The sequence below is a fragment of the Melanerpes formicivorus genome, unplaced genomic scaffold, assembly GCF_026170545.1.
Source record: "Melanerpes formicivorus ecotype bairdi unplaced genomic scaffold, bMelFor1.0.p_v2 SCAF_54, whole genome shotgun sequence".
Taxonomy (NCBI): domain Eukaryota; kingdom Metazoa; phylum Chordata; class Aves; order Piciformes; family Picidae; genus Melanerpes; species Melanerpes formicivorus.
The window spans coordinates 3,078,285-3,089,747 of record NW_027142406.1 but is presented as its reverse complement, the minus strand read 5'-3'; the positions used below and the strand labels follow the sequence as shown (position 1 = coordinate 3,089,747).

Here is an 11,463-nt window from a genome sequence, read left to right as displayed (position 1 = left end):
GCCACATCCAGCCTGGCCTTAAAAACCTCCAGGGATGAGGCTTCCACCACCTCCCTGGGCAACTTGCTCCAGTGTCTCACCACCCTTATGGTGAGGGACTTCTTCCTAACATCCAATCTGAGCCTACCCATTTCTAGTTTTTTTTTTTTTTTTTACCATTCCCCCCAGTCCTATCACTCCCTGACACCTTAAAAAGTCCCTCCCCAGCATTCTTGTAGCCCCCTTCAGATACTGCAAGGCCGCAAGGAGGTCTCTTCGGAGCCTTCTCTTCTCCAGACTGAACAGCCCCAACTCTCTCAGTCTGTCCTCATAGCAGAGCAGCTCCAGCCCACTGATCATCATCATGGTTCTTCTCTGGACACCTTCCAGCACCTCCAGATCCTTCTTTTAACAGGGTCTCCAGAAACAGCACAGGAGGAAAATGAGTGAGGTGAGGTGGCAATGTTCCACTCATTCACTAAAATATGCTGCAGAAGTTTGACGAGTACAAAAGAAAAGGAAGCCCATGGAATAGTTTTGTCACAATGTGCTTCAATATAAAGTGTTCATTTTATTTCTGAGAGTATTTCACAACCAAAAACTTCAATGCAACTTTGATATAGTAATTTTTAAGTAAAAGTGCAAATCTTATAGGTAGGAAAGGTACAACGAATTATGCTCACACTAAACTAATATAATGTTAGCAGGCCACAATCACCCTGTGTGTGAATGCCTATGGAATTTAGTAGATCCCAAAGCCACATTCGCAGTGTAGTTTCTTTTTTTTTGGGGGGGGGGTGTGTGTGTATGTTTTCCATTTAATTAAACAAAGAACCACAAAACATTTGGTTTTCCAAGTATATTCCTATCCACTCCCCATAATGCTCTCAACTCACGTCTAAAATGACTACACTTCCCTGCAATATGTCACTTAAGTTAGGAGGAAGAGACACTTAAATGAAGAGGAACTTCTTTACTTTGAAGGTCCCAGAGCACTGGAACAGGCTGCCCAGAGAGGATGTGGAGTCTCCTTCTATGGAGACTTTCCAGCCCTGTCTGGGTGTGTTCCTGTGGTGACCTGTGCTGGATTCTATGGTCCTGCTCTGGCAGGGCGGTTGCACTCGATGACCTTCAAACCCCTAACATCCTAGCATCCTGTGAAATGAGGTTTGAGAAGAAATAGTGCAATATTTTTACCTAGTTCTTGAGGCTGAATGCAAGCAGGCTGTATGAATGCAAGCCCCTCCAAACCATATTAGAACATACAACTCTTTACCTACATTAAGGTCCCATTTTAAGCCTCTTTCTACACTACATTTCCCTTCAATCACAAACTTAAAATTGCTTGCATGTTTTGAAGCTAAGAAAACAATTAATCATATTCAATTCTTAAAATCAAAATATTTTCTGCTTCTTAAATCCATTTGCAGTAAACCTCCAATCTGTTTAACAGCTCTTCTCTTATGCATCTCAGATCCTCACAAGCTGTAACTTCGTTTGGCGTGGAGGTTTTTTTTCAACATCTACTTGTTTATCATATTACTCAAGAGGGTCTCTGCCAGTCCAGCCGACGAGGTAAGCCCTCCACATCACGCCAGGAGCAGAAGAGAGCCCCCTCCGGACAGAGGGAAGGAAAGGGGAGCTGCCGCACCACCACAGCCTCCGCCGCCACCGGTCCCGGGGCTTGCAGGGCCGGATGCGGCCAGCAGAGGGCGATCTCTTACCGGCTGTCCTTACCGGGAGCCCTCAGGGTCCAGCCGCCCGCTCGTCCGCCCGCTGAAGGGAGTCGCCTGTCCCGGGGCGGGCAGGGCAGAGTGACAGCACCCGCTGGGTACTTCCAGCAGGCGGGAAAGCGTGAATTTGCGATCAATCTCATTGACAGTTATCCATCTAACCAAATATATGATGAGCTAGGTGGAAGCACGGGGAAGTGTGTGTATGATACACTGCATCTTACACGGCATAAATCACAGGATCATAGAATCTTTTAGGCTGGAAAGGGCCTTTATGATCATCAAACCCAAGTGTTAACCCAGCATTGCCAAGTCCACCATGCAACCATGTACCTAAGCACCACATCTACATGTCTTTTCAATACCCCCAGGGATGGTGACTCCACCACTTCCCTGGCAGCCTGTTCCAGGGCTTCAGAACGCTTTTCAGTGAAGAAATTTTTCCTTCACATCTAACCTAAACCTCCCCTAGTACAACATCTAACCTAAACCTCCCCTAGTACAAATTGATTCCATTCCCTCTTGTCCTGTTGCTTGCTACTTGATAGAAGAGACCAACACCTACCTTGGTACAACCACCTTTCATACAGTTGCAGAAAGTGATAAGGTCTCCCCTCAGTCTCCCTTTCTCTAGGCTAAACAGCTCCCTCCATCTGCTTCTCATAATACTTATGATCTAGAAACTCTCACAGCTTTGTTGCCTTTATCTGGACATGCTCCAGCACCTCAATGTCTTTCTTGTAGCAAGGTGCCCAAAACTGAGCACAGTATTCAAGGTGTGGCCTCACCAGTGCCAAGTACAATCATGACCCCTTACTCCTGCTAGCCACACTGTTTCTCATACAGGCCAGGATACTGTTGGCTTTCTTGGCCACCTGAGCACACTGCTGGCCCATGTTCAGATGGCTGTCAGCCAGCACCTCCAAGTCTTTTTTCCACCAGCCAGCTTTCCAGCTGCTCTTGCCCATAAATAAATATAATAAAGAATAAATAATAATTAAAAAAGAATTACTAAATGATCACTCCTAATAAACATCAGGGGTGGAGCATTTCTGTCAGAGTACCTATGCTGATTCTGGCTTTTGAAGCCTAAGCTTTTTGGGCTGGGCAAGTTACTAGAGGGAACCACCTGAAGATTTAGGACGATGGTATTCCAGCCTGCATTTGCCCACAGATCTGTTCCTTGGGTAAGCTCGTGCAGATCACTGCCTCCCCATGCCCCAGCTCCCCCACACATAAAATGCAATGAAGCTGGGAGGAAAAGTGCTTGAAAGTGTTGGAAGGTGCCATATATATATATATATATATAACATAGAGATATTGTTTTAATGTCATAATGACAGGGTATTTATGAATGCAGACCTATATACACACCCACAACATGTCAATCTGTGTGTTGCTCCCCAGTACTCCTGTGAGCTCTTCTAGGAAACTTGACAATAAAATCCTGAGCAGACAGAATGACAGAAGTGATGCAGGTGTATCTACTCCAGGGCAGGAACAGCGATGTGGGATTAGTGTTGCAGCGACATAAACTCCAGCACAGGAGGTTCCAGCTCAGCATGAGCAGGAATTTCTTCACTGTAAGGGTCACAGAGCACTGGAACAGGCTCCCCAGAAACGTTGTGGAGTCTCTTTCTCTGGAGACTTTCAAGACCCATCTGGATATGTTCCTGTGTGACCTGTGCTAGATACTATGGTCCTGCTCTGGCAGGGGGGTTGCACTTGACCTTCAGAGGTCCCTTCCAACCCCTAATATCCTAACATCCTGAGAAATTAAGATTGAGAAGAAATATAGCAGTGTTTTACCTAGATCTTGAGGCTGAATGCAAGCAGGCTGTATGAATGCAAGCCCTTCAAACTACATCCTCAATGCATTTCATCATCTTGGTGCAATACTACTACAGAGAGCAGCTCAGGAGAATGGACACTGCAGTACAACACCTCAGCACTAACAAGGCTCACTTAAGTCTTGTTAGATATTGTTGGAGAAGAGATGCATGATGTGCAAACATACGCAATGGCATCTATGGGCTCTGGCAGGAGGGTTGGGCTTGATGACCTTCAGAGGTCCCTTCTAACCTCTAATATCCTGTGATCCTGTGATGTGATGTATCAACAGCAGCAGAAGATTCCTTAGAGGGGATGCAGGAAAGAGTACAGCATATCAGTGGGAAGGTGGAGTTTTCCATGTGCTGAACCACAACCCTTTGGGATGAAAAGCTCACCATTACCAGTTTGGCTATGCTCTTTAAACATGAAAAATGACAACTCAGCTCACTTTTCCCCGTGTGCAAGGTGGCATGGCCAACCTCCACTCAAACAGATCTGTGTAGATAAACAAGACCAACCTCATGTTGTTTCCCACGACCTGGAGAATCCCATTTCAGGCAGTTAATCTGGATGTAACGTTTGCAGTTGCACAGATGGGATGAGGTGGAGCACAGCAGTGTCCAAGGCAGCCCTCGTGGGCAGAAGACCCTCTCCAGCTCCTTCCAGAACACTGCAGACAGACACTAGTTATCCTAGTTGGGTTTAGCTTTTTTTTGGAAAAAGGCCCATTTAAATAAAATAAATAATATTTTGGAAGTCTCCAGATAAACTAGAAACAATATCTTCTTTTAATTTTAAAGGCATGATTCTGACTAAACGAAAAACTCTTTCAGCTTTACTAAGTTTCTCTATTGAGCCAGTTACAGTTTCTGTGTGAAAAGCAACACTTCAGTGTTTTTCTGACTCCACCGTTCCGGAGACCTTCAGACAAACACAAATGGAAAGGCTTTTCTGTCTTTGGCACATTGCCACGTTCAACCTACAGCTGGGAAGAGCTGTCCCTGCTGCACCATCTGGCTGATGGCTCCGTGGCCTGACCTGCTGGTGCGAGAGAGCACTTCACCCAGCTTTGCTGGATCCTATAGGCAGCCCCTGCCCACCTGCACCCAGGTCTCATTTAATTTTTAAGGCCAGGCTGGATGTGGCTCTGGGCAACCTGATCTAGCGTGAGGTGTCCCTGCCCATGGCAGGGGGGCTGGAACTAGATGATCCTTGAAGTCCCTTCCAGCCCTGACAATTCTATGAGTCTAATAATGTGTGAAGGCAGACTGCACTTCTGTCACAGACAAGACATTTCAGCGACGCTTCATCGGCCCCGACACAAACACAGCGTGTAGAGGTGACCAGGTGCGCACAAACTTAGTTTCTTCACGCAGACGCGTGTTGCTTTTGTGACTGCGATGCTGCCACCTTGAGTGCCAGGCTGCCCTGGTGTGGTGCTCAGCGGTGGCGGGGCAGGGATAGGCGGCACCTTGTGCACGGCGTGTGCCAGGCTCTGCTGCTCCGAGGCACGCCTCCCGGGAGAAGGGAGGTGTGCGGCGGGTCACGCACCCTGTCCCGGCGCTTGGCTGTGCCGCCCGGACCCGGCGGAGAGAAGGGCTGGGTGTCTTCGCTGCACCGCCGCTACGTGCTGCTCTGCCGTGCAGCCTCCCTCCGCGGCTGGAGTAAGGGGAGCGCCCGGAGGAGCTCGAAGCCCGCAGTCCCTCGCCACCCACCGGGAGCCGCGCCCCCTCCTGCCGCCTCCGTCGGGACCTCCCCGCGCCGCGCCCTCCTCCCTCCTGCGGGCGCACAGTGGCAGAGAGAGGCGCGGCCGGAGCGGCAGCGGCGGGCTCCGGGCGGTGCGCGGAGCATGGCCCCGGCGGTGCGGCTGTGCGCCGCGCTGCTCTGCGGCGCCCTCAGCCTCTGCAGCCTGCGTGCCGCGCCGCGGCAGGCCGACACGCTCTACATGTGGATCGACGCCCAGCAAGCCAGAGTCCTCATCGGTAAGCGAGGACGCTACCCGAGCCGGCTGCCGCGTCGGGGCGGCTGAGGCTTGCGGGCAGGATGCCGGTGTGGCGCGGAGCCCGGCTCGGCTCAGCTGCCCGCTCATCGCGCCCCTTTGCCTTCCGCAGGCTTCGAGGAGGATATTCTGATCGTGTCCGAGGGGAAGATGGCCCCCTTCACGCACGACTTCAGGAAAGCCCAGCAGAGAATGCCCGCCATCCCCGTCAGCATCCAAGCCATGAACTTCACCTGGCAGGCAACGGGACGGGTAGGTGCAAAGATGGGGCCACGGCGGCTCTTTAAACTCACGCGGGTGGTTTGGCTTTGGAGTAGTTGAGACATAACCCGCTTCGAGATGCGCTGGGGCGGCCCCGGCTGCGGTGGCTGCTGTCGTGCCCCTTGCCGACCGTCGTGGGCAGCGCCCGAAACCCTGCGGAGTGCCGAGGCAGGCGCGGGCAGCGGGGGACGCGGGAGGCGAAAGGCTGGCGAGCGGCGAGAGAAGCGGACAGGTCGTCGGGAAAGCGCACCTGGAGGCAGGGTTGCGAAGTGCGTGGGAGAGCCGGGTGTCTCGGACGGCGGAGAGCCCGGCAGGCTGCCCAGGCGTGAGGCGGCGGCCGGGATTCACCAGCAAGACACCGGTTACATTTTAGTTTGAATAAAAGTTTGCCTGAGCGTAGTTATCGGGGTCCATTTTTCTTTCGGCTTTCTTTAGCTTACGGACGTGCACTACAGGTTATTATTCACCCATCTATTTGCTAAGCGTGAACGTTTGGTGTGTCGTTTTGGTACGTAATCACTCTCTTTTGTAGACCTAATTTCGACGAGTTTAATTGGAAGACGATGTAAATCTGCGGTGTATTGAGTATCTTTGGATGCCTTTGTTGGGAAAGATAAGAATTCATGACGTTTCTGTGAATAACCATATGCATGATTTGACACACTGGCAGCGTATGTTCCATTTGCATAAAGCTGAAACACTCTTTGGGTACGTTATCGTGGCCACAGGAAAAGAAATTGTGATGTAAGAGTAATGGATAAAACGAATCCATTGGCTTCACACAGCAAAGAGCTTGGTAAAAGTGAAACAGTATTTACCTACAAATATTGCATGAAAATTGGGTGGATAATTCTGCTAACCGCAGCTTCACAAAGGTGTTTGTGGTTTTGGTTTGTTTTAAAATCCTCTTTCTAGCTCCAGGATTTGTCTCTGAGGTGTTGTCTGAGGCACTTGTAGTTTTTGCTGTCCTCACTACGCCTTTGAGTTTAGGAAACACTTCACCTCCTTTTCTTTTTTGAGAGGGAGGGAAATGTGGAGAGACAAAACTTAGTCACAAAGGCTAAGTGCCTTGCTCAAAGCTTTTGACATTCCAGTCGAGCTTTACAGAGAAAACAACTTTGCACCTCAAGGGTTGGTGTTTAAATACCTAGAAATAATTAGCCTGTTTTGGGACTGTACTTCTGCTCTATTTCTTGGCCAGCTTCAGTTGCTGTCCATGATAAAGCTATCTCTTTCTCTGTAAAGGAAGACTGAGATGTAGACTTAGCCCTGCCCTTCTCTTGCTGTCCTTTCTTGTACTCTCCTTCCTTTGCTGCCTACAGGTAGCTCATTAGGAAAAGATGATGGTAACACTGATTTCAGTGAGAAGAGTGCCAGACAGCATAGACAAGTGCTGCCCTTGATGCAACGGCAGGACAGAATCCCTCTGGAGCAGCATCAAAGCTATTTAACCCATTATTCCTCTTTGCTGAATTACTCAATCCCTGTAAGGCAGAACAATCATTTGTAAGTGAAATAGCTAAATGGTTGAAGTGCCATCGCTGTGCAACTCTGTTCCTAGAACACTGTGTGTCAACTTTCAGATATTTATGGGTCAAGCAAGAGTTAAAACGGAGACTCAGTGTTTGGAGGTCTTTATAATCCCATCTAGCTACTCCTTGCAAGTTCATCTGTGCGCACAGTGTGTGAATCTAAACATTTCCACTCCATCTTAGGGCTGTGGATATTTATACACCTATGCAGGTCTGCAGATGAAGAGCAAGGTTTCCACCAGCAGCCTCAGTTAAGGCAGGGGTTTCAACCCCCTTGTGTTTTAGGAGCTGGTTAAAAAATGGACACACTTAGCATCCTAGGGAAAATACCTATTTTGTATCCCTCTGAGGTGAGTACAGCTGCCTGTTACTCAAAGCTCTTGCAATCACAGAATCACAAACATTCGGGTTGGAAAAGACCCTCAGGATCACCAAGTCCAACCCAGAACCCTACTCCACAAGGTTCACCTCTAAGCCAGATCCCCAAGCACCACATCCAAACGACCCTTAAACATATCCAGGCCTGGGGACTCCACCGCCTCCCTGGGCAGCACATTCCAATGCCTGACCACTCTTGATGTGAAAAAATGTTTCCTAATGTCCAGTCTAAACCTCCCCAGTGGCAGCTTGAGGCCATTCCCTCTTGCTCTGTCAGTATTACCTGTGAGAAGAGACCAGCACCAGCCTCTGGTCCTTTCAGGTAGTTGCAGAGATCAATGAGGTCTCATGGAAACCAGGGCAATTACTGCCCTGATGCCACCCAGCCCTTTACATTATGAGAAGGGGAAGGAAATAGGGCATGAGTACTTCCTCTGTGGCCCACAGGGGCAGCAACATCATTGCTGGCAGCAGGTTTGCAAGGAGAAGTGGGGTAAAAACTTATTTGTGGCAAAAGAACACAGGTTCTCCAGAATCTCCAACCTTTCATGAGAGGAAGAAATGAGTACATTTAAACAGGTGTATTACACTGGTTGAACACTGAAAAGTGTTCTAGCTTTAAGTATACTTATTCTTAGAAGTGCCTGTTGGCACAGCCAGGAAACTACAACGTGCTTGGTAGCTTGGTCCTATAAGAATATCGTTTTTTGTGGGAATTTCCTAAGTTGAGAAGTGGAAGGTGGGAAAAGAAGAGGAAGGGGAGAGGTTCGGAGAGGAGAAGTTCAGAGAGGAGAGGTTTGGAGAGGAAGGGGAGAGGAGAGGGAGAGGTTTGGAGAGGAGAGGAGAGGAAGGGGAGAGGAGAGGGGAGAGGAAAGATGAGAGGAGAGGAGAGGAGAGGAGAGGGAGAGGAGAGGAGAGAGGAGAGGAGAGGAGAGGAGAGGAGAGGAGAGGAGAGGAGAGGAGAGGAGAGAGAGGAGAGGAGAGGAGAGAGGAGAGGAGAGGAGAGGAGAGGAGAGGAGAGGAGAGGAGAGGAGAGGAGAGGAGAGGAGAGGAGAGGAGAGGAGAGGAGAGGAGAGGAGAGGAGAGGAGAGGGGAGAGGAAAGATGAGAGGAGAGGAGAGGAGAGGTGAGGAGAGGAGAGGAGAGGAGAGGAGAGGAGAGGAGAGGAGAGGAGAGGAGAGGTTCAGAGAGGAGAGAGAGGTTCAGAGAGGAGAGGAGAGGAGAGGTTCAGAGAGGAGAGGAGAGGTTCAGAGAGGAGAGGTTCAGAGAGGAGAGGTTCAGAGAGGAGAGGAGAGGAGAGGAGAGGAGAGGAGAGGAGAGGAGAGGAGAGGAGAGGAGAGGAGAGGAGAGGAGAGGAGAGGAGAGGAGAGGGGAGAGGAGAGGGGAGAGGAAGAGATGAGAGGAGAGGAGAGGAGAGGAGAGGAGAGGAGAGGAGAGGAAGGAGAGGAGAGGAGAGGAGAGGAGAGGAGAGGAGAGGGAGGAGAGGAGAGGAGAGGAGAGGAGAGGAGAGGAGAGGAGAGGAGAGGAGAGGAGAGGAGAGGAGAGGAGAGGAGAGGAGAGGAGAGGAGAGGAGAGGAGAGGAGAGGAGAGGAGAGGAGAGGAGAGGAGAGGAGGAGAGAGAGGAGAGGAGAGGAGAGGAGAGGAATAAAAGAAATGACAACTAGTATTCTTTGAAATAAAGAAAGGTATTCAAGATATTGAGGTATTAGGTTGCTTTTGGTAGAACAGCTGTGAACTAGCACACAGTTGTCTTCTGTTTGGTAAAACTGACACAATTTCAGTGAGTCTTGTATCTTGGGCCTTATAGACCTTTTAGCTTTGTATCCCACTTGATTTGAAGATGTTTTTCAAGGGCTCCAAGGTTTGGGGGGCTGTTAGTAGTACATGCTGCAGCATCTAGCAGTAGCTAGATCCTTTTGGGGTCTATAGATAGCAGACTTCTCCTAAGTAGCTACAGAAGATCCTATCTGTGTCCTTATATGGTTCCTTGCCTTGATCTCAAGGCGGGGGGGGGGGGAGAGTGGCTGGGTAGGTGCCAGCCAAGGTCAGTTCAGCACATCTGAGATCTCCAGCAGAGTAGGGCTGAGTGTCTCCTGACAGACACCTTGCATCTCTGTTTACACCTGTGGAAAGTGCATATAACTATTATATGGGCAGATTCCATCTACCTGCACCTGGGATAAATAATGATCCATGTTGTGAGTAAATAATCCAACCCAGGGAGTGGCAATACTTACCAGTCCAGTTCTGGAGCCCCTATTACAGGAAGGATCTGGAGGTGCTGGAAAGTGTCCAGAGAAGGGCCACAAGGATGATCAGAGGGCTGGAGCTGCTCTGGTATGACAAACTGAGACAGTTGGGGCTGTTCAGTGTGGAGAAGAGAAGGCTCCGAGGAGATCTTACTGTGGCCTTCCAGTATCTGAAGGGGACCTACAAGAAAGCTGGGGAGGGACTTTTTAGGGTGTCAGGAAGTGATAGGACTAGGGGGAATGGAGCAAAACTAGAAATGGGTAGATTCAGATTGGATGTTAAGAAGAACTTCCTCATGAGGGTGGTGAGAGCCTGGCACAGGTTGCCCAGGGAGGTGGTGAAAGCCTCATCCATGAATGTTTTTAAGTCCAGGCTGGATGTGGCTCTGAGCAGCCTGATCTAGCGTGAGGTATCCCTGCCCATGTCAAGGGGCTTGGTGCATGTAGGGATGCCATTGGCCTTCTTGGCCACCTGGGCACACTGCTGGCTCATTTTCTTCAGAAGGAAAACAAAAAAATAGTCTCATTAAATTAGTAGTTACTAAGATTGCTCCTTGATAGGAAGAAAGCAAAAATCAGTGGTAATATATAGCACACAGTAGTCATCTGTGTGACCACTAGAGCTCACTGGTGTGCTTCTTGCTCTTATATATGGTTACTGCAAAAGGAGAGACTAAGGACTTTCAGGGTGTGTGTGTGTCTTGTCCTCTGGGAAAGATTACACTTAAAGACTTCCCAGTGAGACAAGAATAAACTGTATGGTACTCATACTGCAGCACATTATGATCTTGAAGGTCTCTTCCAACCTGGTCTGGTCTGGTCTGGTCTGGTCTGGTCTATTCTATTCTATTCTATTCTATTCTATTCTATTCTATTCTATTCTATTCTATTTCACTGCATCCACCACTTGAAGGTACCAAAGATAACATTGATACATTGAGACCTTGAGTACTGTGTCCAGTTCTGGACCCCTCAATTTAAGCAGGACACTGAGACACTTGAATGTGTCCAGAGAAGGGCAACAAGGCTGGGGAGAGGTCTGGAGCACAGCCCTGTGAGGAGAGGCTGAGGGAGCTGGGGTTGCTTAGCCTGGAGAAGAGGAGGCTCAGGGGAGACCTTCTTGCTGTCTACAACTACCTGAAGGGAGGTTGTAGCCAGGTGGGGGGTTGGTCTCTTCTCCCAGGCAACCAGCACCAGAACAAGAGGACACAGTCTCAAGATGTGTCAGGGGAAGTTTAGACTTGAGGTGAGGAGAAAGTTGTTCACAAAAAGAGAGATTGGCCATTGGAATGTGCTGCCCAGGGAGGTGGTGGAGTCACCATCACTGGAGGTGTTCAAAAAGGGATTGGCTGTGGCACTTGGAGCCATGGTTTCGTTAGTCATGAGGTGCTGGGTGACAAGTTGGACTTGATGATCTCTGAGGTCTTTTCCAATCTTATTGATTCTATGATTCTATGATAGCATCATCTTTACAGCATTTAGGATCTTATGCAAAAGGAA

General features: G+C 49.3%; 1 protein-coding gene across 1 annotated transcript in view; it reads left to right on the top strand.

The window, feature by feature from the left end:
• Positions 1–5,104: 5,104 nt before the first annotated feature.
• Positions 5,105–11,463, top strand: part of WIF1 (WNT inhibitory factor 1) — a 67,108-nt gene continuing 60,749 nt past the window's right edge. Inside the window, exons 1-2 of the mRNA XM_068160937.1 lie at positions 5,105–5,527; positions 5,657–5,796. Of these exons, the coding sequence (XP_068017038.1) occupies positions 5,395–5,527; positions 5,657–5,796 (273 nt within the window). The 5' untranslated portion in view covers positions 5,105–5,394. The remainder of the gene's footprint in view (positions 5,528–5,656; positions 5,797–11,463) is intronic.